The sequence below is a fragment of the Tauraco erythrolophus genome, chromosome 8 (assembly GCF_009769465.1).
Source record: "Tauraco erythrolophus isolate bTauEry1 chromosome 8, bTauEry1.pri, whole genome shotgun sequence".
NCBI classification, from domain to species: Eukaryota; Metazoa; Chordata; class Aves; order Musophagiformes; family Musophagidae; genus Tauraco; species Tauraco erythrolophus.
The window spans coordinates 25314923-25342745 of record NC_141472.1 but is presented as its reverse complement, the minus strand read 5'-3'; the positions used below and the strand labels follow the sequence as shown (position 1 = coordinate 25342745).

The window sequence follows — 27823 nt, the reverse complement described above, 5'->3', positions numbered from 1 at the left end:
TTTGTCTGAGGACAGTATTAGCCCTTCGGTGTGTAAATGCAAATATTTCATGCAAAATTAATACCACATGCAAGTCCATCTCATATGCACATGGCTTATAGCCAAGAAAACTTCATCGGAGCTTGTGCTAACATGCATATATGGTTTGAACTAAGAGTTTTCACGCAAAGGAAAATGCAGAATGATCAGCATGGCAACTTTGTCAGAGTGACATTTCTACAGAGCAACTATCTAAAGCAAACCAATATGCACATGACCTTTTTTGGGCAAAGAAGCATGTTTTGAGTTGTGGGGTAAAACAGTGATTAATAAAGGTGGTTAGGTTAGCATTTCTTAATCTCTAATTCTTAGTAATCATTTTGCCCCACATCTGATTCTACTTGGATTATTTCCCTTTGCTCTCTACCCCTTCATCATGCAAAAAGTTACGATTAAAATTAGAAAGCATTGAACAAGCTCTAAACCCAACAGATAACATGGATATTCTCCACACTTTATACTGGAATTAAATTTGATATAAATACCTCCTGCTCTTACCAGTGGGTGGTGTTATTCCATGTATTTAGGTATGAAGCAGACAGGAAAGAGATAAATCTTTCATAAGTACAACATAAATCACACAATTCTTATCTTATCCTTGCACTAAGTGTAATATATTTAAACTCACTTTTCAAGAAAATTAAGTGACTGCCATAAAACTCGAGGGATAGAATTGTGAACAGAATAAAAAATAAAATATAACAAAACAAGATACTAAACTGATTTTTTTGTCACATTTTATTTAAAACAGAGCCTCCATACTGCCTCACAATCATATTGCAGAATATGGGCTGTTTAATCCATTTAGTTAGTATTTCACATTAATGACAAATCCAAGACTAATTCCAGTACACCAATTCCTTCATTATGCAAAGTTTAACCTGAAAACATCCAGTTTTAGCTACTATTTCATGTGAAACAGGTGTTCTTAGTACATTCTTTAGTGGTAATGTATTAGTTAAGGCATATGTGATTTTGTAATATCTTCAGAAATAATTCAATGTGCTACTTTAGGCTTAGGCTGCACCCACCTGCAGCTCAAGGGCCTGATCCTGCAAAGTGCCGAGTATCCCACAATCCCATTTGCCATCAGAGGGAATGAGGGCCATTCAGTGCCATGCAGGATGAAGCTACTGATGCTGCCTTCCACTGCAGTAATCCCCAGCAGAGGTTTATACAAGTATCTTTGTCCTGCACTGGGTGTAATACCCTTCTAGAGAGGGGACTCATGGAAGTGGGAGGCGAAGCTCAATATATTTAATTTGCTGTCTTACTTTTAAGATCTGCTTTACTTAATGGTAACCATAAAGTCAAGCTGTCACTGATTTAGCTTCATAAAAGCTTTTAATCAAGACCATTGTTTCTGCTTATTGCATAAACGTGTACCACTCTGAGAATCATTCACAAACTTATGTACAGATGCCACATGGAAGGTGTTTGAATTTATGTCAAAATTTTAGAGGTTGATTTCTAGTTAACTTGTTACAAAAATGTATAGATTTTCTTGTTCTTGCCAACTTTATAGAGAGCTCTGCAAAGACTCTATAGATCAGAATAGCTCTGGAAATCATCCCTCTAAAGACACAGATTCACAGATCCTTAAGATGTACAATGCTCTTCAAACCTTTGTCAACTTTTCAGAAAAAAACTTGCTGTCTCCAGAAAATAAGCCAGAAATATAGATGCTTACTTTTGCTCATTAGCAGATTGTTATTTCTTTTTAGCTGGCAACATAACGTATTTTTATATAAGGAGCATTTACAATTATTTTATCAAGAACAGAAAAGGTGTGTTGTACCTTGCCACTTCCTAGAAATGAGATTCTGTGGATTGCTAAATGGTTAGTAGTACTCAGTCGACTTTCAGTGCAGAATTTCGTGGTTGTGAATGCAAGTGAACCTTACTGTTCAGACTATCATATGATCACTGTACTTCACTCTGAAAAGAGCAGCTAATCCACTTGCCTGCTCCTCTCTTCCATCCACCCCCAATATACCTGTTCTAGACTACACGATAGGATTTTGAAAAAGAATTGATCTCCACAGGTTTTATAGAAGAGTAACTCTGCAGATACCAACAAAAGTACTCTTGTTTGATACTGGAAGTGGAAAATCAGGCCAAAGAACAAACAAAATACTGGAACGGCTATATCTGAAATAAGAAACCTATGACTGTTTTTTCTTATCTTAAACTCACAATAGTCAACTGCAGTTCTCAAGCTTTCCTATGCACAGTGAGAATTCAGATTTCTGATATAGCTTGTAATAATCTAGGCAGTTAAATGTTTGGATGCCAAACGTGTAATGCTTTGGTTTTCAATAATTGCAATATATCGTTGTTCTTAAGCTTGTATGTTTACAGCTCATAAATACTGAAGACTTACAATCTCTTTCTAAATTCTCATACATTTATCTATTGCTCAGCACCCATGCCTGAAAAACAGAACAACATACCATGTTCATGTCAATGCCATTGGTGTATGTCCATGCATGCTGGAAGTATTCCTCAAGTCGTTGCCGCAGAGGGTTGGGGATCTGATGAAAGCGTATGAACTCTTTTACTCGCAGCATCTGCATGTGATACCGTGCGGTTCCCGAGTAGAGTCTTTGGATTATTGCAGATACGTTTCCAAAAATACTGGCATACATTAATGCTGGATTAAAAAGAAACGAAACTTACTTCAGTCGTATCATTGGGTTTTGCAGATGATGCAATTGTTCTTACAATGTACTTTGTATGTAAAACAGCTCAGATGAGACTAGTAACATTTTCTGAGATGTGGAATTGATGTACCTGAAGCTTTTTATTAATTTAATTGTATAAATACCAACTCAGTTGGCAGATGAGGCTTAAATACTAAATCGTAATCAAGTTGGTAATATTTATCTTTGGAAATTTGTACTCCTGAATTTAGTGTTGTAAGGCAGATTCATCTAATTTTACAGGCTTCGGTAGAACTAAGAACTAGGAACTAAGGTTAAGCACAAGTCAAGAACAAAGGGCAGAGGTAAGAAGGTATGCATTCATTTATAGGTTCAGGTTTAAACCAACAAATGAAATATAATTATCATTATCGAAAATGATGGGTTATAGTTTCCTAAATCCACTCAAAACTCAGCTTCCCACCTTATGCAGGATTTGTTTACAGACCCTAATACACAACATACAGCTTGTGACAGTTTGGATAACAGATTTTGGGTCATCAAGCAACTTGACTGCTTCCTGACACTGCATGAGTCACAACACATTTTGCATATAACATTGCTTTTCCTGGGAATTTGCCCTTCCGGCTGCATCCTTACAGTCTTATTAGCTCAAACTGTTATTTGCTCAAGCACTGCAAAAACAATAAAAAATTAGTAAGATAAAACTACTTACAGCCAATCAACATGACACAGATGGAAAAGATTTTCTCTGAGTTGGTGTTTGGAGACACATTTCCAAATCCTACACTTGTCAGACTGCTGAAGGTAAAATAAAGTGCTGTAACATATTTGTCCTTGATGGATGGTCCAGAGCTTGCATCACTCTTATTGTAATGTTTTCCTAATTGTTCTCCTAAAGAATCCAGCCAGCCAATCTTGTGAGCCAAGTAAGGTCTTTCTACATTTCCAATGGCATACCAAATGCAAGCAAGCCAGTGGGCAATTAGTGCAAATATGCACATAAGGAGCATCAGAACTGCAGCACCATATTCTGAGTATCTGTCCAATTTCCGTGCTACCCTTACCAAACGCAGCAGTCTAGCTGTCTTCAGAAGACCTATTAATGTTGTTGTCTGTAAAAATAAGATATAAATAGAAATTGATTTTCTCTGTTAGCAAATGTACTCATGAATAGTCAGCAGGAATAGATCAGTGCAAATTCCATTATTCTGGGGAATCAACAAAACCAGTAGATTACATTTCAATGTAATCTTAATTTCATTTTTTTAAACTATCAAATTTTTTACAAAAACTAGGAAATAAAACAATAAGAAACGCATATTTTAAATTAAGATATATTGAAGTAGACATCATCTGCTGAATACTCTTTCATTTTGAATATTATTCTTGATCTGGACTCTTCAATCCACCCTAATGGACTTAAATGATCCATTAGATTCATAACATTTTGGCATGCATAATTGTGTCTGGCCTTGTAGGTAATAAGTATTTCTGATGTTTGAACAAAGCTGTGCGACTGTATTCGATCTTATCTTAGAGACTCCTTGCAATGCTCTGGCACACATGTTCTAGAAGAGAAAAGGAATAAGGCAGAAATATCCCAAAGAGTAAGTATCTTATTCTTCAAATATTTTTCCTGTTTGTAATGGTCAGAACATTCTATACAAGTAAAAGAAGATGAACCACTGTGAACAGAAAATCATGGAAAAGTTACTGTTGCCAGACTCCAGATTGATCTTTTTGCATCTTTCATCCTGAAGCTTGCAGGTGTAGTGGTAAAAGCCACTCATAAAAGTATTATACCATTAAAAAATATGTGGGTCAGTTGTAAATCAGGAATATATTACAAGCTTTTTAGTACAGACCTGCACTATGATTCATTGCAATCTCTTTGAGGCTCTGACGTTTTTAAAGGAATCTGAACTTTATTAAGGTAAATTTACAATTTTCAGTCAGTAAATGTTTTCGTACTTGTTAATTCCGTGTAAAAGAGATTGACAACATTGTAAGTAGTAACTACACGATTTCAAAAAGAACTTAGCTACCTTTTTCCCTCCATTAAGTCTGAACATATATTAAAGTATTCAGTAAATGTCAAGATTGAAGTAAATGTCAAGATTGAATAAGTTTTTAGTAAGTTTTTTTTTTGTTTTTGTTTTTTTTTTTTACATAATGAGTGTACATTACATAACAGTTAACTGGAAAATTTTTCCGAGCCTTACAAACCACTCAGATGGTAGTATGCATCACTTCAACAAGTACTAGACTAGTTTTTATATTTTATTAAATTCTTGCATTTACCATGTTTCTGAGTAAAATCCCAAAGCCCTGGGAAAAAAAAGAGGCTTTCTTGGCTGCATTTGCTCAATATATCGGTCATATTTTCTGAGTAAATGAGCAGGAGGATAATATAGGGTAATGCTGGGTAACACTCCTTGGTTCAACTTAACGTTAGTGAGAATAATTTCAGGGTGAATTTCTCATTGCCACATGAAGCAAGCTGTTTCTTTGATTGTGACCTCAACAGTCTGAAAGGCCATATCCTTCATAAAGCTATGCCTAGGCTGAGCTTCAGCATGTGAATATTGCCATTAGGTACATTTCTTTCGCAAGGGAGATCAAGCTTAAATATTTACGGTCCCTTAAGGAAAAGAGCAATCTTAAGAAAAGCTGACATTTGTTCTTAGTGGGGTGTTGGAACCATTCTATTACAGATGTATTTGTATCTCTACACCATGCAAGAAGCAACATATTCTTCAGTGTCCCTTAAATAGATCAGAAGGTAGATTGTGAATTCAAAGTATGTCAACAGGGTTCCACCTCACTCTTAAGACAAGACTTCCTAATATTACGCATTCTCGGTGTCAATCCCATGCTTAGATACTGTGTCCGTGTGAGCTCTGGAATATGTTGAAGGTGTATAATACAAGCAAATTCCATCTCTTCAGGGTGAAATCAGCACAAGTAACACTAGATATGCTTTAAACTATCAAGAAACTCATCCTGAGTTTGAATTTTCTTTAACACAGTGGAGAGGCTTTGACACTAAAATACAGCTGGCGGTAGAGGTGGAAAGCACGATCCATAGGTTTTGGCATGCCTTTACATTCTGTCCACTTATCGGTGTAGACGTAGCCTTCACACAGTAACAGTCCATCTCCCACATGTCACTTGGCCAGGGACACGTACTTGGTGTCAGAACTATGCCTCGTGCAATGTAATTTTCTTGTTATGTTGGAATGCTTTAATCAGCAAGGCACACAAGGAGGCAGAGGTCCTACTCTGTCAGTTACCCACCTTACCCCATCTGGTGCCAACAATTAACATCTGCAAATATCTATCTGATAGATGCTACTCTTTTCTCTGAATTGCTTGCTGCTCTGTTTTCGTCATACCTAGCTTTATCAGCAGGACTACAAGTTCAAGAGTTGCTGGATACCCACATCAGGATTTTTTTTTTTTCATTAGCAGCATTTACTGTGAGCCAGCAGCACATAAGAATCTCATAGCTACTGAAACTATGCATCTGGATTGGTAGAAGGTGGGCACAGGATCATTCTTCCCCACCATAGTTTATTCAGTGCAAACAGCATTCCATTTATGTGAGGCACTTAACTGTTTGCTTAAACTGGAATTCGTTAGGACCATAGTGTATATTTAAGTACTTTCAGAACCTAAACTACCTACAAGACATTGAAGAAGACTTCTTTAATTGTTAAGATTTATTAAAAAAAATAAAACTTTTAAGGTAATACCCATTTTAAATAGACTCTGCCAAAACAGACATTCTATTTCCTCAAATACACTTTTTCATTACAAATAAACAAAATTACAGAGAAAAGTAAAAAAGATCAGCTTAGATTTCTCCACTGCACTATTTATATATTCCAGTCTGCCAATCTAACATGTTGTTAACCAGTATAGCCAATGTAATTTTGTTATTTTTGCCTTGCTTGATTATTATGCTATTTGGCCTTTTAAAACAACTTTTAATTTTTTTTAGCTATTGCATAGGACAAAGACCTGGATTAAAAGTGTATTGTTTCTTTTTTCTGCTTTTACTTTAGTAAAAGCACAAGAGAAAAAATAGATCTTTCATGCCTACATGGTTCTCTCCATGCGCTAAGTAACAACATAGAAGACATCTTTAGTTGTTTTGGAATAATTATTCAGTTCTGCTAACAAGAAGCTTGAGAAAAGTTAAAATTTGTTAATTATTTTCTCTTTGTGGAAAAAAAAATTACTTTCTAAAAACAAGAGTTCATGGATACTACATTTCCTAAGTATAGATAAATGAATTTATTTGACAAAATCCTTATATATTACAAAGGGATATCCTTAACTCTAATTAGTCTTCTTTTTTTAACAGTGAGATTAGTTTATACCCTCAATTTCTAAAGCCTTGATGCTGAAATGACCACAGCAGGGGACTATTTTGATGGACAGCATTTGATTACAGCATGATTTGAAAGAGGAGGGCATCAGTCTATCTGATTACAGAGGGTATCATTAAGAAGTTATTATTGTATCAGACTGGAAGAGGGAGCTCGTATCATCTAATTAATCATTTGCATAAATGCTATTCTGCCTGTGCAAAAAGCCATTTATGACTCATGACTTTCTCAATGATGGTCAAATCCTTAGATTTTCTCTAGATTTTGGTGTTTGATTTTTTTTCCTTTCTTCATAACATCCATTATCATTAGCGTATAAATCTATATGTCATCTCTTATTTGTCTCTTTTTTGAATCAAATAACTCACTGAAATGTACGAGTAGCTCAAACTGTCTCTTCCCATGAGCATTAATGTCCAGTTGCTTAAACAGTATTTCATCCGCTGGGGTCCTTTCCAGCTTCCTGGTATTGTAAGGGCCTCAGTTTCTCAATAATTTCCTGTCACCTACATTTTATGTTAAAACCATCATCAACCTTCTACTTGTTTGCAGCCTGTAAATAAATCTATTAAATCTGAGTACTATAACTTCAAGCATAGTTAACTTTTTTCTCACTTTTGGAAAAATCTCTAATGCATACCAGACTTTGGGCTTTCAGTCTAGGCTCCATTATCTTAATAGCCTCACCTGAGCACTGTGTCATTCTTGAAGATCTTTATGCTTTATGAGTCATGATACCAAAAATGTTAGTACAAACAGCAATTCAACAAAAATATTTCAACTAACCAAAACTTCTTATTTATAGCAGAGTACTGGTACTTCAACTGCCGTTGATAAAGGACTGCCAAAATGCTCTATGAGTAACTGCCGCTCAAGCAGTGCTGAGGTTCCTCTTTGCTTCATCTTGAAAAACAGTCAAGGGAAGAAAAAGTTGATACTAAATAATTCTCTGATATTTGCCCGCCACCTAAATAATTTCCAGAGACTCTACCTTAATGCCGCATCATCCTGGACTCTACTCAGTCCACAGAGTTGCTAATGCACAGGCAGATTGCCTGTACAATCAGCTATGCAGTCTCCAGTGTAAAAGACTTGAAAATAATTGGAATAATTTTTTCTGGATAAATTGCTAAACTGAGAATAAGAAACTATATTACGCTCTTCCTGAAATGTTTTCTGAGCTTGATTTTCAAATATATTTTAATTTGGAAGGAGGTAAAATACTGATTCTATCAGTGGAGATGCAGCCAGGACTATTAGGTTCAATCTCTAATTCCAGAAATGTGAGATTTTGCTTTAACAGATACACTGTGTAATGGAGTGAAGACATCAAAACTAAGAAAAGAACAAGAGTACTTTGATGTATGTCTTCATTTTAGCCAAAACCTTTTTTTTTTTTTTTTTTTTTTACTTTATTTATTGCTACAAATGGAAGACATTCACTTTTACATTTTGTGAGTATGCTGGATATATACATCATGATGTATTTATTTTTATTTAAATTTGCAAAAGTCTTCATGGGTTTCTGCATATTTCAACTGAGTGTTCTCTCTGTCCTCAATTTACTGAAACTATAAATATGAAAATTTTCTTGCTGAAGCTGCTACCATCACTACTCTGTATGTTTTATTGCAGTAGGTTCTAGATGAAAGGGAAGAAGCTCTATCTAAAAATCCATCTGATTTTTTCCCTACAACATACCTGTCTTTGAAGCAAAAAGGTGATCAATACATTAAAAAGCACATTATCTTAAACGCCTGTATCTAAAAATATGTAGTAATCTTGAGCAGCATTCCACTTTTACATGCACATCTTCTATCTGTGTGCTTTAAGGAGCTGTGCCACTGCACTGTTATTTGTTTAAAATCCAACTCAGACTCCTCAGCTGAGCAGAATTATTAAAAATAAACTACCAAAAGAATAGAAAGTAAAAACTCTGCCTACTCACTAATTTTATTAGTATCAGGGATGTCACTTAACATTTAAAATACACAAAAAGAGAAAATAGTTTACTACCAGCCATAATAATTTTGTGTTGAGTCTGCTTAAACAGAAAAAAATAATTTAAAATTATATTAGTTCCCTATTTTAGAAATTGGAAAGTCAACTGTCTTACCCTGTTGCTTTCCTAAGGTTGACAAAAGTACAACTCAAATGGAAAATTCAGGTTGTGCTGCATGTGGTATTTGGATTATTACCTCCTGCCCTTTCTAGACTCAGTTTGATATCAAGGTGTTTTAAAGCTGGGTGAGCACACATGGGGCTCTCTTTGTAGCTTATGTTGTTTAATCAAAAGACTGTTCAATACAATTGTTCGTAAGGGATCTTATTTGAAAAATCTCTAGATAAAAAAAAGAGCTGTTTCATAAAAAAGATAACCCTTATGACTGAAAAAATTCTATTAAATGGAAACAGTTTTATGTTTGCTTCTTCTTCTAAACTATCAAAAAGGGATCACTGGGGAAATATTATAGTTAGCAATGTAAGAAGCAAAACTGCAGTAAGTAGCAGCTTAGAAAAAATGATTGACATATCCAATACCATAAATGAGAGAGAAGTCACGATGGCATGATGAACTGTACATAATTTGTACAGTTCCTTTGCTGCTTAGGTAAACAAACTAGTTTTTCCAGATAGTGAAACTCTTCAATCATTAGGCTTCGAAGGAATAAAGAATTAATTTACTTACATCTGCAATATTGAAAAAGTCATTACATGGTCCAACAATTTCTGTTCCAGGTTCCATGCTTTTGTATTTGTGTACTCACCTGCCAGAACGCACTTACTTGCTAGTAATCTGTAACATTATCTTATGTTACAGTTGTCCCTTTAGCAACACTTTAACTGGCATTTTGCTCTTAAGGATGTCTGTAAAAGGGGAGGTGTGGAAAAATGATGTTCAGGATCAAATTCAAAGAGCACTCCTTCAATGAACTTTGGAATTGGTCTCTGTTGTAATTCTTGATGTTCCATGTCTCTAATCATTAAACATAATTTCTGACAGTGATGATTCTTCAGTGATCAGAAAGAGATGCAGACCATAGCTGAAGGGGAGTGATGTGGTCCAAGACAGAAGTAATGCTGTTGTCAAAATGCTTGTCTTTCATGTGTCTGTGCTATCAAAATAGCATAAAAAAATCTGCAGAAAGACTGAGACCTACCACAGATAATGAATGCAAAAAGTGATCAAAGTTCCTCCTTAATTCCCAAGCTTTTTAGTCGCCTGAATAGGAAAGTTCTCTTTTGATAAGGGAACTATTAACATGTTCTTTCTGTCCTTTATGTTACTCTCCCTCTTCTTATTACATTCCTTTAACAAAATGTATTTCTACTGCATACTGTTACCTATGTATTTCTCCAGATTCCTCATTTACCTTAAGTGTGTACGTTCCTGTTCAACTTAGTAGCAATATCACTATTGATTAGGAACATTACTATTGATTTCTATGACTGCTGAATTAATGACATTTTTATAATGATTTTTCAGAAGTACAGGAGACAGGAAAACATTTTCATTATATGAAATTTAAGAAAATGAGGTTAAGAAAAGCTTGACTGATATTCATCTTGATTCTGAAATTTTTAAGACTGAATATACTCACAATACTCTCAAGGTGCACATAGGTATGTGCCAGTTGTTTTATACTGACCCTTAAAGTCATACTTAATTAAGTTTACATGTATTTTCTGAGGATAGCTAGTGTATGCTCAGAATTCAGCTCAGGTTTTTTGGGTGAATATAAAAATATTTGCTGTTATAGCAAATGACTTTAATAAAAAAGATTTAATTTTAAAAGGAGAATGTTTTTGCATTCTCTGTATTGTGACATGGAGATATACAATCAATCAGGTCAGTAAATTTTAAAGCTAAAGATTGTTGATTAATTTGTAGTTTTCACCATTCTCTTCTTATTTAATGAGATGCACATATGGTCAACAAAATAATTTCCCTCGTGTCAGTTGTACAAAATGGTAATTTTAAGAAATGAATTTGTGTCTTTTTAAAAGAGAATGTTTCATGTTTTGCTTGGTTTGCTGCTTTTTATTTTAAACTGCTGTATTCCCCACCTGGAATACTGTGTTCAGCTCTGGAGTCCCCAACACAAGAAGGACATGGAGCTACTGGAACGAGTCCAGAGGAGGGCCACGAAGATGATCTGAGGGCTGGAGCACCTCTGCTATGAAGACAGGCTGAAAGAGTTGGGGCTGTTCAGCCTGGAGAAGAGAAGGCTCTGGGGTGATCTTATTGCAGCTTTCCAGTACTTAAAGGGGGCCTACAGGAAAGCTGGGGAGGGACTTTTTACAAGGGTGTGTAGTGATAGGACAAGGGGCAATGGATTTAAACTGAAAGAGGGCAGATTTAGGTTAGATATAAGAAAGAAATTCTTTACATTGAGGGTGGTGAGGTACTGGAACAGGTTGCCCAGAGAAGTTGTGGATGCCCCATCCCTGGAGGTGTTCAAGGCCAGGTTGGATGAGGCTTTGGGCAACCTGGTGTAGTGGAGGATTTCCCTGCCCATGGCAGGGGGGTTGGAACTAGATGATCTTTGAGGTGCCTTCCAACCCTAACCATTCTATGATTCTACGATTCTATTCTATGCATCACAAAAAAAAAAACCCAATTCTCTACTTGTCAGTTCCCTTTTCATTAAAAAATAGGCTATAACTTTATCCCTTCTTAAATTAAATAAAATTCTTCGGCAGGAGGCACAACTGGGTCAGGCATCCAGAACATAGACTCTGTTGTGTACACCTTTGGACAAGTTTTGGATACATATATTGAAAATTTTTTTATCTATTGTACAGATAAGGTGAGCACATTATTCATGTCTGGCAAGGTTAACCTCATATAATGTTTTTTTCTTTCTTTTGGTAGTCCATATTCTTGATAAAATAGACAATAGCCAAATCTTTTTGTTAACTGATGTGATGCTTTGATGTGGGGGAGGGGGTTCTGGTGGCAGGAGAGGGGATTTGCTCCCTGTGCCACCAGATTGGACTCCCATCCCCCTCGGGGTTGAGCCAATTGGCACCTCTGCGAATTGCCCTATTCAAGTTGGGAAAAAGGAACCGGAAAAGGTGCTTTGCCCAGGAGTGAGGAGAGAGGAGGGGGGGCACTGCCCTCGCTCCCTGGCCCCCGGTCGGGCGGCTGTCCGTGCCGGGCCGGCACCACGTGCTCAAGATGGCGGCGATGGAGACGCTTGGGAACTCAGGGAGCGCCCCGCTCCCGGGGTGCCCTCTGGGCCGAGTTCACGCAGAGAGGACTAAGATCTGAGAGAAATGGCCACATAGACACTGGGTCAGTGAAGATGGAGCGGGAGGAGGTGTGCCGGAGCTGAGTTTCCCTTGCAACTAGTGGTGAGATGGCAGGCGGCCCCCTGCAGCCAAGATGGGCTCGGCGGAGCAGAGACCCACTCGCGTCCCATGGAGAAGCCCATGTCGGGGAAGAGATACCTGAGCCTGAGAGAGGTCGTGGAGCATGGGATGCACGACGAGTAACTGTTAATAATGGAGCATGGGATGCATGACAAGGTCGTGAGGCATCTAGAGTCCGTGGGACGACCCACGCCAGAGCAAGTGGCCACAACTCCCTAAGAATCCGAGACTGGGGTAAAGCCCGCACTGGAGCAATCCGATGGGGAAGGATTGCGTCCTGCGGGTAGGACTCACGCTGGAGAAGTTTGTGGAGTTTTCCTCGTGAGTAGGGGATCCATTGGAGCAAGGGAAAATGGTGTAAGGACTCCTCCTCCTTTAAGAAAGGAGCGGCAGTAACAACATGGAATGAACTGACCTGCACTCCCCCATTCCCTGTCCCCCTGCGCCGCTGGAGGGGAGGAGTAGAGCCGGGAAGAAAAGGAAATGGGGGTGAGGAGGTGTTGTTTTTAAGATCTGGCCTTGTTTCCTCTCTATCCTCTCAAGTAACCGGTTTGGTTTCCCTTTGTCCTTTTTAAGTAACCGTTAATAAATTGTTTTGTTTTGAGACATCCGAGTCTGTTTTGCCTGGGACCATGGTTGGTGGGTGCTCCCTCTCTGTTTTTGTCTCGACCCTCAGTCCTTTTATTATAAAACCACTACAACTGGTATAGTTTGCACTACAACTAATCCGTTTTACACTGAGTAAACATCTGATCTAAAGATTTTGAATGGAGAAAATCTATTTTAATGCTTTAACGCCAACACAGCGCTTACATGCATTACGAGAAGTTTTTACAGAGCAAGCAGCAAATCAAAGGAGCAGTTCTTATACAAAAGCATTTGAACAAATCCTTCATAAATGATATAGTTATTATTTTTTTTTTTTGTAAAGATAGCATCGGATATGGTATAATTAAAAAATACTAGCTGAATGGTTCAACTTGTTCTTCTGACAATGAAAGCTAATATTCTACATTATTCTAATAAGGAAGATTTAATTTTAGTTTAACTTTAAAAGATGGGTAGAACTAATAAACAGCCTATTAACTGACGAGCAAAAAATATATTAGGATATACAAATTATTGTAGTAAAGCCAAAACTTAAGATTTGAAATTTAAGCTTACCTCTTCAGAACCAGAGCCAAAAATCAGCAGGTCAAAAGGTATTGCAGCAACCATGTCAATTAGGAACCAGCCTTTGAAGTAGTGAATTGCTATTTTTGCTGGATCACTTACCACTTCTTCATTCTGGTTTACATATGTTGTTCTGAAGTTTATTAGAATGTCAATGATAAACATAATATCCACAATTAAGTCTACAACATTCAGTGGGCTGCAGGAATATCCACACTCTCTCCTCTTCCGTTCCTCACTGTCATTCAGAAGGAAGGCAGCAGAGTAAGGGGTGAATATGGCGGTGTATATTACCAACAACAAAATGAGCCAGTCCCAGACAGCTTTGAAAGGACTATAGTGCAATATAGTGAACTTGTTGATGCGAGGTGTCTGGAGTTTATATTCTGGTAGAACATCAGCCCCTAAGGATAGAACCTAGAACAAGAAATATACCATGTCAATAATCATGCAGAGTATCTATTCCTATTTTCAGTAAACTTAGCAAATACAGGACAAAGTTTAAAAGTACTTTATTATAGTTTTGAGATTAAGCTTCAATTACTTGATGTTTTGGCAAACTAAACCTCTGTGAAATTCATGTTCTATGCCAGGACCAATAAATTAATTGACAATTTTATACAGTAGATTGATTCTTGTTCCCTGTAGAAACCATTAAGTGGCATATCTGGTCCATAAAATCTGCATAATTAAACATGTCATCAAATTAATTTATCCACCACGTGGTAACATTGCTAGCCTGTGTCTGGCCAGTGAATGACTTTTCTGTTTGTGTCTGGCCAGTGAATGACTTTTCCTGCAGTAATATAGTGTTTTTCTCCCAAATCATACTATCATTGGCTTAAATTCACTACAAAAAAAAGTCTACACTCATTAGAAAACGTTTAGGCAAACAGAAACAAAAAAGTTAGAGAAAGATCTGTGAGTGTCCTTGACACTTATGTCTGCTTTGAGTTTCGTGGTGTGGAAAACTTTCATGCACGGGCAAATGTCACTAAGGCTATAGTCCTAGTACAGCTAAAGGTGGGACAAAGAAGGGTACCACAGAAGTATTAACTTTTGCTTCACTTCCGCTTTTGTCAATGCCTAAAGCTTGTTATTATTCCTTTACAAGTGGGGATTTTTATCTGCTGGTGTTATCTAAGTTGGATTTCAATTTTATTTGGAAGGGATTATGTTTGTATGCACTGCTGGATTTGCTGGCTCTAGAAGCCGAGATGTTTGCTTTGTTGCAAAGAACAAGCATAGTGTGGGCACCAGATAAAACAAATTTCCCTTGGCTGCTCCTCCAGTCTGATTGAACTCTGACACAAAGGAACAAAACCTTTAAGGATAAGAAGGTAAGTTACGGTTTTGTCTCTATTCAATACTTGACATAGTTATAGAGACTGTCAGCGATGATGTTAATTATTGCCTTCTGTGCTGCAAGTGCTCTCCAAATCCTATGGGACTCAGATCACCCCTTCCTTTTACACAGAACAATGAACAAACATCAGATGGTGAAAACCTTCAGTTTCTACCCTTTTGGGCAAGTGATATATTCAAGAAATCTTATACCCATTTTCCACCAGTTACTTCTACTTATTCCTTATTCCCTTGCTAATTAAAACCAATGTTGTTTAGAAAATAAGAGCTATCAAAAGTAATTAAAATGAGTAATTGTACTGAAATGAAATGATGACTGGAAGGAGAAATACCTTGTCAGCAACATTGTCTGCTTTTATTTGCTTTTTGTTTAGCAGCACGTAGTTAGGGATTTGAGATTTCAGCTTGTTCAAGATTGAGGAATTTCATGGTCCTCAAACATAATATTATAAGATTATAAGGGTCAGCATACTCCTTTCTGTTTAACTTTCCAACAGCAAGTGTTGTATAAACCTTAGATCCTTCGCTTAGTAATATAAGTGGCACTTCTTATTCAGTGAAGTTCTACTCTGGAAATGTTTTGAGAACACCAGGGTTAATAACTACTCTTCTCCTTTGAACTATGAAGAAAGAAACGATTAAGCCATCCAAAAGATTATATAGTACCTTCAAGCAGCCATTAAGCACCATGCTGTGGTGATGATAGAGGCCGTTCATCTATTTTTTATATTGTAAATAGGATTTGCACTTTACTAATGGTGCTAGCTATTTTTTTATGCACTAAACACACTAGCTGACAGCAAACTGAAGCACAGTCTCTTAAGCAGTCTTAATACTTTCAGATCCCCACCTGGTGAGTTGACAAGAATGTTTTTCTAGTATTTAAGAGCAGTGTGAGTATAGGTGGCAAAGGATCTACTATTTATAAAATTTATACCAGTGTTCTCCTGCTGGATTTTCAGACAATGAAGGAAATGGATTAGACAACAAGAACAATAAAGCTTACTTCACAAGTTTCTTGTAGTTACTTGAAAATTCCAGCCAGTGTGCTTCACTTCAGAGCAACACTTAATGTAAATTAGACTTATTCCCCTAAAATCTGGCTCCTGTTCTCATTTATTTAGTTACATTTATTCCTGGGTTGGTTTAGATTGAGTTAGGTGAAACTGAAGAGTACAAAAACCAAAATCTCAAAAGGGCAGAATGAGGAAAGTGCAGTATGAGAGTGATGATATAAGAAATGGATCCAACATTTTCATGCTAGTTTCTTAGACGTACACAACAGGAGAGGCTGACTGATGGTTGTGAGTTTCATAGAAACATAGAATGGTTTGGGTTGGAAGGGACCTTAAAGGTCATCTAGTTCCAACACCCCTGCAATGGGCAGAGACAACTTCCCCTAGGTCAGGTTGCTCAAAGCTTCACCCAACCTGGCCTTCAACAATTCCAGGCATGGGGCATCCACAACTTCTCTGGGCAACCTGTTCCAGTGCCTCACCACCCTCAGAGTGAAGAATTTCTTGCTTAGATCTAATAAAAATCTTCCCTCGCTCAGATTAAAGCCATTGCCCCATGTCCACTATATGCCCTTGCCAGAAGTCCCTCTCCAGCTTTCTTTGTAGGCCCCCTTTAAGTACCAGAAGGTTGCTATAACATCTCCTCGGAGCCTTGTCCTCTCCAGGCTGAACAACCCCAACTCTCTCAGTCTGTCTTCATAGGAGGGGTGCTCCAGCCCTCTGATCATCTTTCTGGCCCATCTCTGAACTCGCTCCAACAGGCCCACGTCGTTCTTATGCTGGGGCCCTGGAGCTGAACGCAGTACTCCAGGTGGGGTCTCACGAGAGCAGAGTGGACTGGCAAAATCACCCGCCTCAGTCTGCTGGCTATGCTTCTTTTGATAGTCACAATGTGATACAGAACTTTACATTTCTGCATTACTTCCATGCAATGAGAAGTTAAAACAAACACTCACTAGGTAACTTTTTTTGTTTGCTGGATCAAGAGAAAGAAGATAAGAGTTTGTTTCTCAAATAAAAAATCATAGTTGCACATACATATAAAAAAGAAAACACATTATTTGGTTTCATGTTGGCAGTTTCAATAAAGATTGATTGAATGTGAGGTGAATTTAGTCTTTTGCTGTTGTGTGACATCCTTGCAAGGCTTGGGTATTGGTGTTGGCTAATCTTCAGCATCTTGGCTAGGTGGAAGACTTCAGTGTACTTATCAATCCACTCAAAAGCCCTTTACTATTTCTACTTGCTTAAAATAGATGTTTACAAATCCACTATTAGTGAAAACATATTTTATTAACTTATCACTTCAGAACAGTGAACCTCTCTTAATAGTTTGGATCGTGAAACAAGTGGCTTAGGGAATGAAATATTTTTAAGAGTAGGGAGCAGCACTGGGACAAGACTAAAGTATTGCAGTGTTAAAAAGTCTCTGAACCTTGGGACATGACATAATGAGAAAGACAAGCTTCCTCACATCTTACTAAAGAGAAGACTATAACACTAAGTAGAAAAACTCATACTAGCTGCAATGGATTTTCTCGTAAAAATGTTTAGGGGTAGTCAACCTTGATGAAATAGCATCTCACATTGGTTTTGCTGATGAAGGCAGGAATGTATTTATAACTGGTGTATTTTACAAGCAGCATTAGGTGATAAGATTTATTCTATTTATAATGAGAAAATTTCAAAGTTAAATAAACTGTATTGTATTTTGCTTTTGAGTAAATAACCCTGATCTAAAATTCAACTTTCCTCATGTGTTCCTGTTTATTCTATTCTCTGTTAAACCAGCGGTGCTGCAAGTTAGAAGAGTCTTCATTCAAACACATTTTTTGACTCTCAGAATCTTGCTTCAGGTGTTTCACACAGATAGGGCTGGTGAACATCTTCTGCTCCTTTTAGGTTCATGTGTTCGCTTTCTAAGATGACAAGTTCAAGGTGACACTTATAATAAAAGAGTTGCAATGAGATATCCAGAAAATATGGAGTGAGATCAAAGTAACTGTCATAAATTCACACAGTTCTAGACAGATTTATCCTTCTGAAGTGTTTGGTAGCTTTTAATTTCTCAAAGATAACAATAGTTCACTGAAACGGAAAGAAGAGATATTTAAGAAGAATGAAAATTTATTAATGGCTGCTGTTCTGTTAAGCCGAAGGAGAAAAGAAGTGTATGCACCGGAGGTACTATCAGGTGACAATTAAATTAAAAAAAAAAGAACGAGTAAGCCTTTATCACTTTGAATTGGGTTACAGTATTTGTGGTGTTATCTTTTTTTTTTTTCAGTTTAAATGTCTTTCCCCTCAAGAGAACCTTCCTGGTACTGGGAAGTACCTGCCCTGTGTTGTGTTCAAAAGACCTTGTTTTGCATAGTGTTTCTTGGTGAAGCATCAAGGAGCCGAACTGGGCCGATGTGCTTTGTAGCACATTGGCCGCATTCTCCACGGGATAACTGGTTTGTGTAGGGAACTCTTGTTATAGGCTCTGCAGCACCACATGCAGCAAGAGTGTTTGATACTTCCTGGAGAAACACAAAGATTCTTCCCTGTACAACTTTTTTTATAAGATAAAATAAGAAGGCAAAATGCTAGGCAAGATGTTGCATGATCTGGGAATTATACTCTGGTCTCTGCCATTGAGTTTTCCAGTGATCTTAGGCAAGCTGACATTTAACCTCTCTAACTTCTGTCAAGTAGAAAGAATAATATTTATCTACTAAACTGAAAGCATCTTGCAAAGGATAATGAGTGGAAAGCATTCATAGAAGCTGTTACGCAACAGAAATGAGTTATCAGCATTCTTACTCCTCTAAATTTAATTGATTCTTTTTATTTTTAAGATTAATTCACACAAATTTTTGTCCTCTTCTCCTTTTAATTTTGAATTTATAACTTAATGGAAACACTTTCCAGTTTATTTGTTTATTTCCTGCATGAAAGCACTTTATTTTTGCTGTCTATTATGCAAACTGTACAGTTTCAAGACACTCTGAGAGACACATTGCTATGTATCACATGTATATTCATAAGTTGTGTTCTGAGGCATTTTCAATCTAAACTTATTAAAGAATGCAAATGCATACAGTAACAACCAAAGAACTAGAAACAAAGTGAAAAAACATAATAGTGTATTAATAAATCATTTCAGAAATAATAAAGAATAACCCATCTGTTATGAATAACACAACAAATTGTTAAAGAAATACTTCTGTCAAACCACTGCACGGATTTACAGTATGGTTTCATAGCTATTCTAGCAATGCATGAGACGAAGTGTGGGGTAGGGTTATTATATGCTGGACCATGGCTCTTCAAGCAACTAGGCCCTGAACATGGAGAACAACCAGAAAGCATGCTTGATGCCTTCAAGAAGCACCAAACTCGTTCTGTGAGCATATTGTGGCTGCATGGACCAGATGCTACAAGTAGCTTATTCAGAAAGCATTAGACCTTTTTGTCTTTTGCTAAGAATTCACAATACTTTTGTGCTGTATACCTCCCAACAGACAGCAAATACATGATTAATGTACACTCACACAAACAACATGGAACAAGTTTACAATCTAGGTAAGACCTTTCACCATGGACAGAACTACTGCACATCTGGAAAATTTGAAAAAAGAGCAATGTTTACAGGTGGCAAAATAGATATATAGGGTGGGGGAAAACCCAACAGTCGTAAGGTAGACGGATACAGAGTGTATCTATGCAAAAGTAGATGTGGAAGTTTGATGGGTGCAAGCTTAATAAATTAGGTTTTCAGTAAGATACCTGCCTATGTTTCATGACAAAGTGTGTCTCTCATGAACTGTACATCTAAATGGTGCAGTTATATTCAGTACCAAATACTATTTTGTCACTGCTGCTTGTGCCACAGATGAATTAAAGTAAAGCTTGTATTGACAAGATCAGCTCTTGCATAGCATCTTTCATGTTAAGTGAATTTCACAAACATTTAATAAAGATTAAACTATAAATATAGTCCCAAATTACTGGAAGATTTTAAAATAAACCTTCATCTCACTAATAAAACATCATGTGTAAAACTATGGAAGACCCTGCCAGTACACTCACTGAAATACAATACTAAAATGATTTATTTCTGGGAAATACTATATGGCATGACAAAATATTACTTTTCCAATATCTTCCTGGGCTCAGTCCAATGCTAGGTGCACAACTCTGACAGAAAACGGATGATCTCTCCTACATCTTTAAGTCAGAGAAGCTGTAGCAAATCTAGCAACATGCCAGCTCCTTGCATGCTGAGAGACTTGAGTATCTTAATTATGAGTAGAGATTGAAGAAATTTTAAAATGTCTCATTGTATAAAGTGTATTCGGCAGCCAAGATATGAAATTTTCATTAAAATGTAAACAAGAGGATGATGGAACCAGGATAATTCTATTATAGACATTATTGTAGCCGTTCAAAAACAAGGGATGTAATTCAGAAGAACTTTTGACTTTTCAGATCTTCTAATACAAATATATTGCAAAGTTGAATCAGAAAGACAAAATCATCCATACTAGCTATCTGAGTGCAACAGTGGAAGGTGGCTACATTAATCAAATGTAAACCATGTTCTATTTTCTCAAAGAACATAGGCAAGAGGTGTGTCATGGTTTGATGTGTGTGGGGGGCTGGTTCTGGTGGCAGGAGAGGGGCTTTGCTCCCTGTGACCTCCCTGGTTTTGGAACCGGGTTAGACTTGGTTCTGGCCACCAGATCAGACTGCCATCCCCCTCAGGGTTGAGCCAATCGGCACCTCTGTGAATTGCCTTGTTCAAGTCAGGACAAAGGAACCGGGAAAAGGTGCTTTGCCCAGGAGCGAGGAGAGAAGGGAGGAGGGCACTGCTCCCGCTCCCTGGCTCCCGGCCGGGCGGCTGCCTGCATCGGGCCGGTGCCACCCACTGAGGATGGCGGCGGTGGAGCTGGCTGGGGAACTCGGGGGCACCCCACTCCCGCGGTGCCCACTGGGCTGAGTTCACCCGGAGATGACTGAGAGCTGAGAGAAACAGCTGCATCGACACCAGGTCAGTGAGGATGGAGCGGGAGGAGGTGTGCCGGAGCCGAGTTTCCCCTGCGGCTGATGGTGAGATAGCAGGCGGCCCCCCTGCAACCAGGATGGCCTCGGTGGAGTAGAGACCCACTCGCAGCCCAAGGGGAGAAGATGCCTGAGCCTGAGGACAGTCGTGTTGGGATGCACGACAAGGCAGAGAGGCATCTGGAGTCTGCGTGACGACCCGCACTGGAACGAGTGGCTACAACTCCCTAAGAATCCGAGACTGTGGTAAAGCCCACACTGGGGCAATCCGATAGGGAAGGATTGCATCCTGTGGGCTGGACTTACGCTGGAGAAGTTTGTGGATTTTTCCTCGTGAGTAGGGGATCCACTGGAGCAGGGGAAAAGGGTGTAAGGACTCCTCCTCCTTTGAGAAAGAAGCAGCAGCAACAGCACGGAATGAACTGACCTGCACTCCCCCAGTCCCTGCCCCCTGTGCCGCTGGGAGGAGGAGGTAGAGCCGGGAGGAAAAGAAAAGGGGTGAGGTGGGGGAGGAAGGTGTCAGTTTTAAGATCTGGCTTTGTTTCTTTTTATCCTCTCACGTAACCAGTTTTGTTTCCCTTTGTCCTTTTAAGTAACCGTTAATAAATTGTTTTGCTTTAAGAAAGCCAAGTCTGTTTTGCCCGGGACCATGGTTGTTGGGTGCTCCCTCTGTTCTTGTCTCAACCTTCCGTTCCTTTATTATATTTTTCTCCTCTCCACTTTACTGGAGAAGGAGCAACTGTGAGAGTTTTAGTTGCTGGATCGGCCTAAAACCACGACAAGGTGACATGAGAATATTCATACCCTACTCATTTTTCTAGGAGGTTTCCATAGATTATTAGGCTATGTTAATCTCAATAACCTTTAAGTAATTTCACAAAAAAAATGAAAAGCTCTTTGGATTAAGATTTTTTTCCAGCAGCATTTTTAACTTTCTACAAGTTTATTGTTGGTGACTAGGAAACCAAGGAGGGTAGCACCTCCTAAATTCAAGTGAAGCTAAGTTACTATTCCTGTTTGCTCTCTGATGGAGCTCATGGTGCAGAATGAACATTCCCAGTATTATCCAAATCTCCTTAGGTCTTCAGTAGAATCTCTTCCTTTTAACAGGTAGTTTTGAACCCATTTTCAGATCTTTATTGACAAGGCCAATAACACTATTGAACAGGAAAAACTGGGAAAAGAAAAGAAACGAGAAACGTGAAGCAGACACAGAAGCTATAGCCATATTCCTGTAATAATTAATCCCTTTTAGCATGACCATAGACCTTAAATCCAAATGATAAGGCAGTTAAAAAAATGAAGCAGTATTACTTCAGCTTTAAAAGAGAATATGATTTTGCATTGGAGATTTTATTAGATCTGTGGAGCTCTCTTCTCTTGATGTAACCTCTCCTGGCTCTCTTTTCTCCTGTGAATTCTACTGAAGCTACCAAGCTGTAACTAGCAAGGACATCTCTTCCTGTTTCTTCTCTATTCATACCATTAACATGAGATCCCTACAGACTGGACCTCTTAAAGAGATCTCTGAATCTAACAAGGCCTAAAAGTAAGTATTACACAAATATTACTGAGCAAATGGAAATTAAATCAACATTTGCTCCCTGATGGCAGGGATTACCTAATTCCCCAGAAGACTATAATGGTCTTTCATATTTCAGTCATCTTGATGATTGTCTTCCTTGATGCTGACATGAATAACTAATAAGATTACACCAGTACCGAAAGAAAGCTGAATGGCTTTTGATTCAGTGTGCCCTCCAAATACAGCACTATATACTGCTTTCACACATTAAAAGGCATTTTTACATGTAAAAGATATTTTTACGTGTTTTTCAAAGGACGTAACTACTAAAGAACATCTTTTTAACCAAGAAATACTAATGGTGGGGAACGATAACTCTTGTCTTCTTTTTTTAGGCTTTTGTCTGTATGAAATGCTTTAAAATGCTTTAAAATTATGTAGTATGAAAATTTGTATATAATACTGATACTTAAGTTTCTCTGTCAGACAGTTTGAAGTATACCCATGAGGTCTTAGGACACATGTCTTTAATGGCCTCCATATTTTTCAAGTTAAACTTTTGTTAAAGGAAATCTGCTGCTGTGTGGAAATATGACTTGTCCTTGCCTGTCATACGTGTTTCCTATTTGGGACTTCAGATATGAAAGTATATAAACCTTTCTTATTTAAACAATGGGCTCAATACTTCTTTGTTTGCAGGGTCAGAAATAGCACAATAGATTTTTTTTTCCTATTCCTACATGTTCTCCAAGTGTAATTTTAGGTAGGTATTGAAACAGCACTTTTGTTATTAATGGCTGAACCTGAAAAATTCAAAGCTTATTTGAATAAGCATATTTGAATAATTTTTGTTCCGGAAGTCAGTCTGCCACTAAATAAAGCTTTCTTGAGTTAGTTGAAGACAGACTTTGTGGCATTCTCAACCTAACTGAATTGCAGAAACACTGGAAATGTTTTTGGACATTCAGTAAATCAATATTCTGGAGGAGCTGCAATTTGGTAGATAGAGATAGTGCGAAGGAAGAAAAAAAATGGGTAGAGTTTTAAGTGGTACATGAAACCTATTTGATCTAGTGTTAAGTAATTTGTATAATAGATGTCCAAAAATTTTCAGTGAAGTTGAACATTAATGCTGTTTGGTGGTGTTAAAGTTTAAGAAAAATTCTGAGATCTAGACATAACCTCTTAATACATTGCCATTAAAATTGCTAATTTGATATTGGAAAATCCACAAGGAATACAAACTGACATTGATGTAAAAAGGTCTTGTGCACCTATGAGTGTAACACTGCTGCCGTGACTGTCCCGGTTGTGTTGGTTGAATTGTTCTCTCTCTGTCCTAGGTAGTTTAGTTACAACTATATCTTGGAGGTTTTTTATGTGGACTCACTGGTACAGGAGAATATTTTGCTGTCTGTGTGTCTGCTTTGTGGTGCTCTGATTCCTCTCTAATCTCCTGCACTGTAATGTGTATGTAGGATTTGTGGAGCTGAAGCTGCAAGCCTTTTCAGGTTGAAAGACTGTCATCTCAAGCCTACCTCAAAACACTTGTTTTGCTTGTTTCCTCCAAGAGGACAGAAATGCCGTTTTCCAGCCGTTGCTGGGAAGGCTTGTGGGAAGCAACACCAAGCAAGTAATATGCTGCCAACAGGGTTTTACGTGGCTCTTCGCTGTCCCTGTTGGTTCAAGTTTTAACTTTTGATTCTTCTATAGCTTCAATGCTAATGGTGCTGTGATAGCAAGTTACATTTGAGCTGGGAATGGAAGGTCTTTTATAAGGCACTTTTAAAAAATGATACAAATATAAGAATTAGAGTGCAGAATTGTAAAAGGGAGTATATATATAAGGATCAGCCTGAACAGCAGAAAAGTTTTACTTGATGTTTCTCCTTTTGTGTATCATAAATTTGTATTTTAGTATTTTTAGAATTAAAAAATGGTGTTTCTCTATATCTTTCTCCTCTGCTCTCCTATTTTCTGTGAAGAGAATTAAAAAACTTAGTCTTAAGTGTTTACAAAGATTCCTCAAGACGTGTCATCTAATTAGTCTCCACTTGATAGGGCAGCATCTTTCTTCAGTGATGATGAAAACTTTCAAATCTGACTTTGATTTGAGACCACTAGGACTTCCTGGGAGTGCTCAGGGCCTTACAGGACTGAGGTCATGCAGTGCCACATTTCCATAAGACCATCAAATAATTAGGTAAATCTATTCAGCTAAAGATATTTAACTACACAATAACCCCAAATCTTCAAATTGTCAGGGAAAGTTATGTATGTCATGAAATTAAAGCAGTAGAACAGCCTCGTGTTTTTTCTTCTCATGTTTGTTAGGTAAAATTGTGCAGGTTTCATGGAAATAATATTTCTGTGAATGTTACTGTCAAACAAAATTTCTTCACTAAACTTGAATACATGTAATAATTTAGAAAACTCACTATCTCTAACCTATCATTTTTTTTTCTCATGAAGATAGATATTAAAAGAGAGGAAGTATTTTTATAGTTTATTTTCCATCCATTATTTTCGCAGAAAAAATTAAAAAACGGCTTATAGATCTTAAACCTCAGGAGCCTCTTCCTGCCGGTCCGTATGTAATTACTTTCATATTAGTGGATAATGCATCATGAGAGCAAGACTTAGAAGCATACAGATTTATTGAGTGTGCTTTACTGAACTTTAAATCTTAAATTAGTAATAAGATGATTATCAAAGGAGATATTAACAACTGACTATTTTTAGCAAATGTTAATACCAGAATAGATATTAAAAGTTGTGTAACTCTCTTCTTTAAAATTCACTATGAGGTGTTATTTCAGAAGACAGAAAATGTTATCCTTCAAAATGCTGAAGAGTTTGTGAGTTGTTAGTAGCTCTTCTGGCAACACTAAGCTGTTAAAAAGCATTTATATGTCTGACAACAAAACATCAAGGGTCACACTTGTAATAAGGGCTTAAAGTATTGCTGTGGGTTTTAGTCACCTAAAAAATGTTTTCTGTGATTTGTTCACGGCATCACAACAAAACAAAGTAGATTTTGTGCTTTTTCATGCTATCTTGTCTTCCTCACAATATTTATTAAAAATGTATCATTCATCATTATCAATTCTGACTGGTTTGCTAGCTGCCTGTCATGGTTTGATGGGGGGGGTGGGGGTTCTGGCGGCAGGAGAGGGGCTTTGCTCCCTGTGACCTCCCAGGTTTTGGAACTGGGTTAGACTTGGTTCTGGCCACCAGATCGGACTCCCATCCCCCTCAGGGTTGAGCCAATCAGCGCCTCTGCGAATTGCCCTATTGAAGGGAGGAGGGCACTGCCCCCGCTCCCTGGCTCCCAGACGGGCGGCTGCCTGCGTCAGGCCGGTGCTGCCCACTGAGGATGGCGGCAGTGGAGCCGGCTGGGGAACTCGGGGTCATCCCACTCCCGTGGTGCCCACTGGGCTGAGTTCACCCGGAGATGACTGAGAGCTGAGAGAAACAGCTGCATCGACAGCAGGTCAGTGAGGATGGAGCGGGAGGAGGTGTGCCAGAGCCGAGTTTCCCCTGCGGCTGATGGTGAGATAGCAGGCGGCCCCCCTGCAACCAGGACGGCCTCGGTGGAGCAGAGACCCACTTGCAGCCCGTAAAGGGAAGATGCCCGAGCCTGAGGACAGTCGTGTTGGGATGCACGACAAGGCAGAGAGGCATCTGGAGTCTGCGTGACGACCCACACCAGAGCAAGTGGCTACAACTCCCTAAGAATCCGAGACTGTGGTAAAGCCCACACTGGGGCAATCCGATGGGGAAGGATTGCATCCTGTGGGCTGGACTCCAGCTGGAGAAGTTTGTGGATTTTTCCTCGTGAGTAGGGGATCCACTGGAGCCGGGGAAAAGGGTGTAAGGACTCCTCCTCCTTTGAGAAAGAAGCAGCAGTAACAGCACAGAATGAACTGACCTGCACTCCCCCAGTCCCTGCCCCCTGTGCCGCTGGGAGGAGGAGGTAGAGCCGGGAGGAAAAGAAAAGGGGTAGGGGGTGGGGAAGGAAGGTGTCGGTTTTAAGATCTGGCTTTGTTTCTTTTTATCCTCTCACGTAACCGGTTTTGTTTCCCTTTGTCCTTTTAAGTAACCGTTAATAAATTGTTTTGCTTTAAGAAAGCCAAATCTGTTTTGCCCAAGACCATGGTTGTTGGGTGCTCCCTCTGTTCTTATCTCAACCCTCTGTTCCTTTATTATATTTTTCTCCTCTCCACTTTACTGGAGAAGGAGCAACTGTGAGAGTTTTAGTTGCTGGATCGGCCTAAAACCACGACACTGCCAAACACTTTGATGCAGCTAAAGAGCATAAAAGCGGTAAGAATATCTGAAGTGCATGTAGTGGAAATGAAGTAGCTACATCCATAGTTTTGTTTCACGATTACAGTACTCGCTGACATAACTGTCAGAAGTAAAGGAGGAAGGGAGAAAAGATCCTTATGCATACAGTCACATTTAAGTTAAGCCTTCAGTTTCATGGTAAATGTTTTTTCCATAATCAGCAAAATAAGCAAACTTTAGTTTCTTGAAAATTTGCATTCTGTATTTAGACTCCTTAGTGTTTAAAAAGGTGTGAACTGCAATTGAAACTGCTCTGGTAGCTGAGGAAAAGCTTAGTTTAGAAATGTCCATCTCCCCTGCTGCTCTCCAGTGTTTATGGCTAATGAGCATATGCCAATCTGCTTCACTAAGAGGAAACATTCATTCCTAGCATTCTTCACACCACTAGCAGGAAAGTTTAGTGCGTTACCCAGCCTTTTACTCCATTTAGTCAGTAACTAATTCCTACCAAAAAAGCCATTTGGCAAGGGCAGATGGAACAGATTCCATACACATGTACGCACAATGTGATGGCACAAAACACATTTCAATAGTGAAAGCAATCTATAAAAGCATGATGCAGCTTTCTAGAGATATCCATTCAATTCATACTGGTTAGGCAGAGAAAAAGGGTGAAGTTGTGACTACGGAGAACTGAGCAGGCAAACTTGTCTTTCCTCAGTCAGTAGCTGTATCTTACATTAGACACTATTTTCTTCTGATGTAAAGACATATTTCGGTTTTGGGAAAATGTGGCAAGACATGATAGGACCTTCATGATGATTCTTCACTAGCTACTCTGGTACTCTATCAAAAATGTTATGACAGCACAGTATCAATGAGCTAAAAATAACTTCTTGAGAAGTTCTGCCTCACCTGTGTTATGCTAGATGA

At 38.4% G+C, this 27823-nt stretch overlaps 1 protein-coding gene across 3 annotated transcripts in view; it reads right to left on the bottom strand.

Annotated features, from left to right (window-relative positions):
* Positions 1 to 27823, bottom strand: part of KCNH7 (potassium voltage-gated channel subfamily H member 7) — a 247618-nt gene that overhangs the window by 38529 nt on the left and 181266 nt on the right. For all 3 annotated transcript variants that reach the window (XM_086615259.1, XM_086615257.1, XM_086615258.1), the window contains 3 exons: positions 13640 to 14065; positions 3418 to 3817; positions 2493 to 2692 (listed from right to left, as the gene is read on the bottom strand). In XM_086615259.1, the coding sequence (XP_086471385.1) occupies positions 2493 to 2692; positions 3418 to 3817; positions 13640 to 14065 (1026 nt within the window). The remainder of the gene's footprint in view (positions 1 to 2492; positions 2693 to 3417; positions 3818 to 13639; positions 14066 to 27823) is intronic.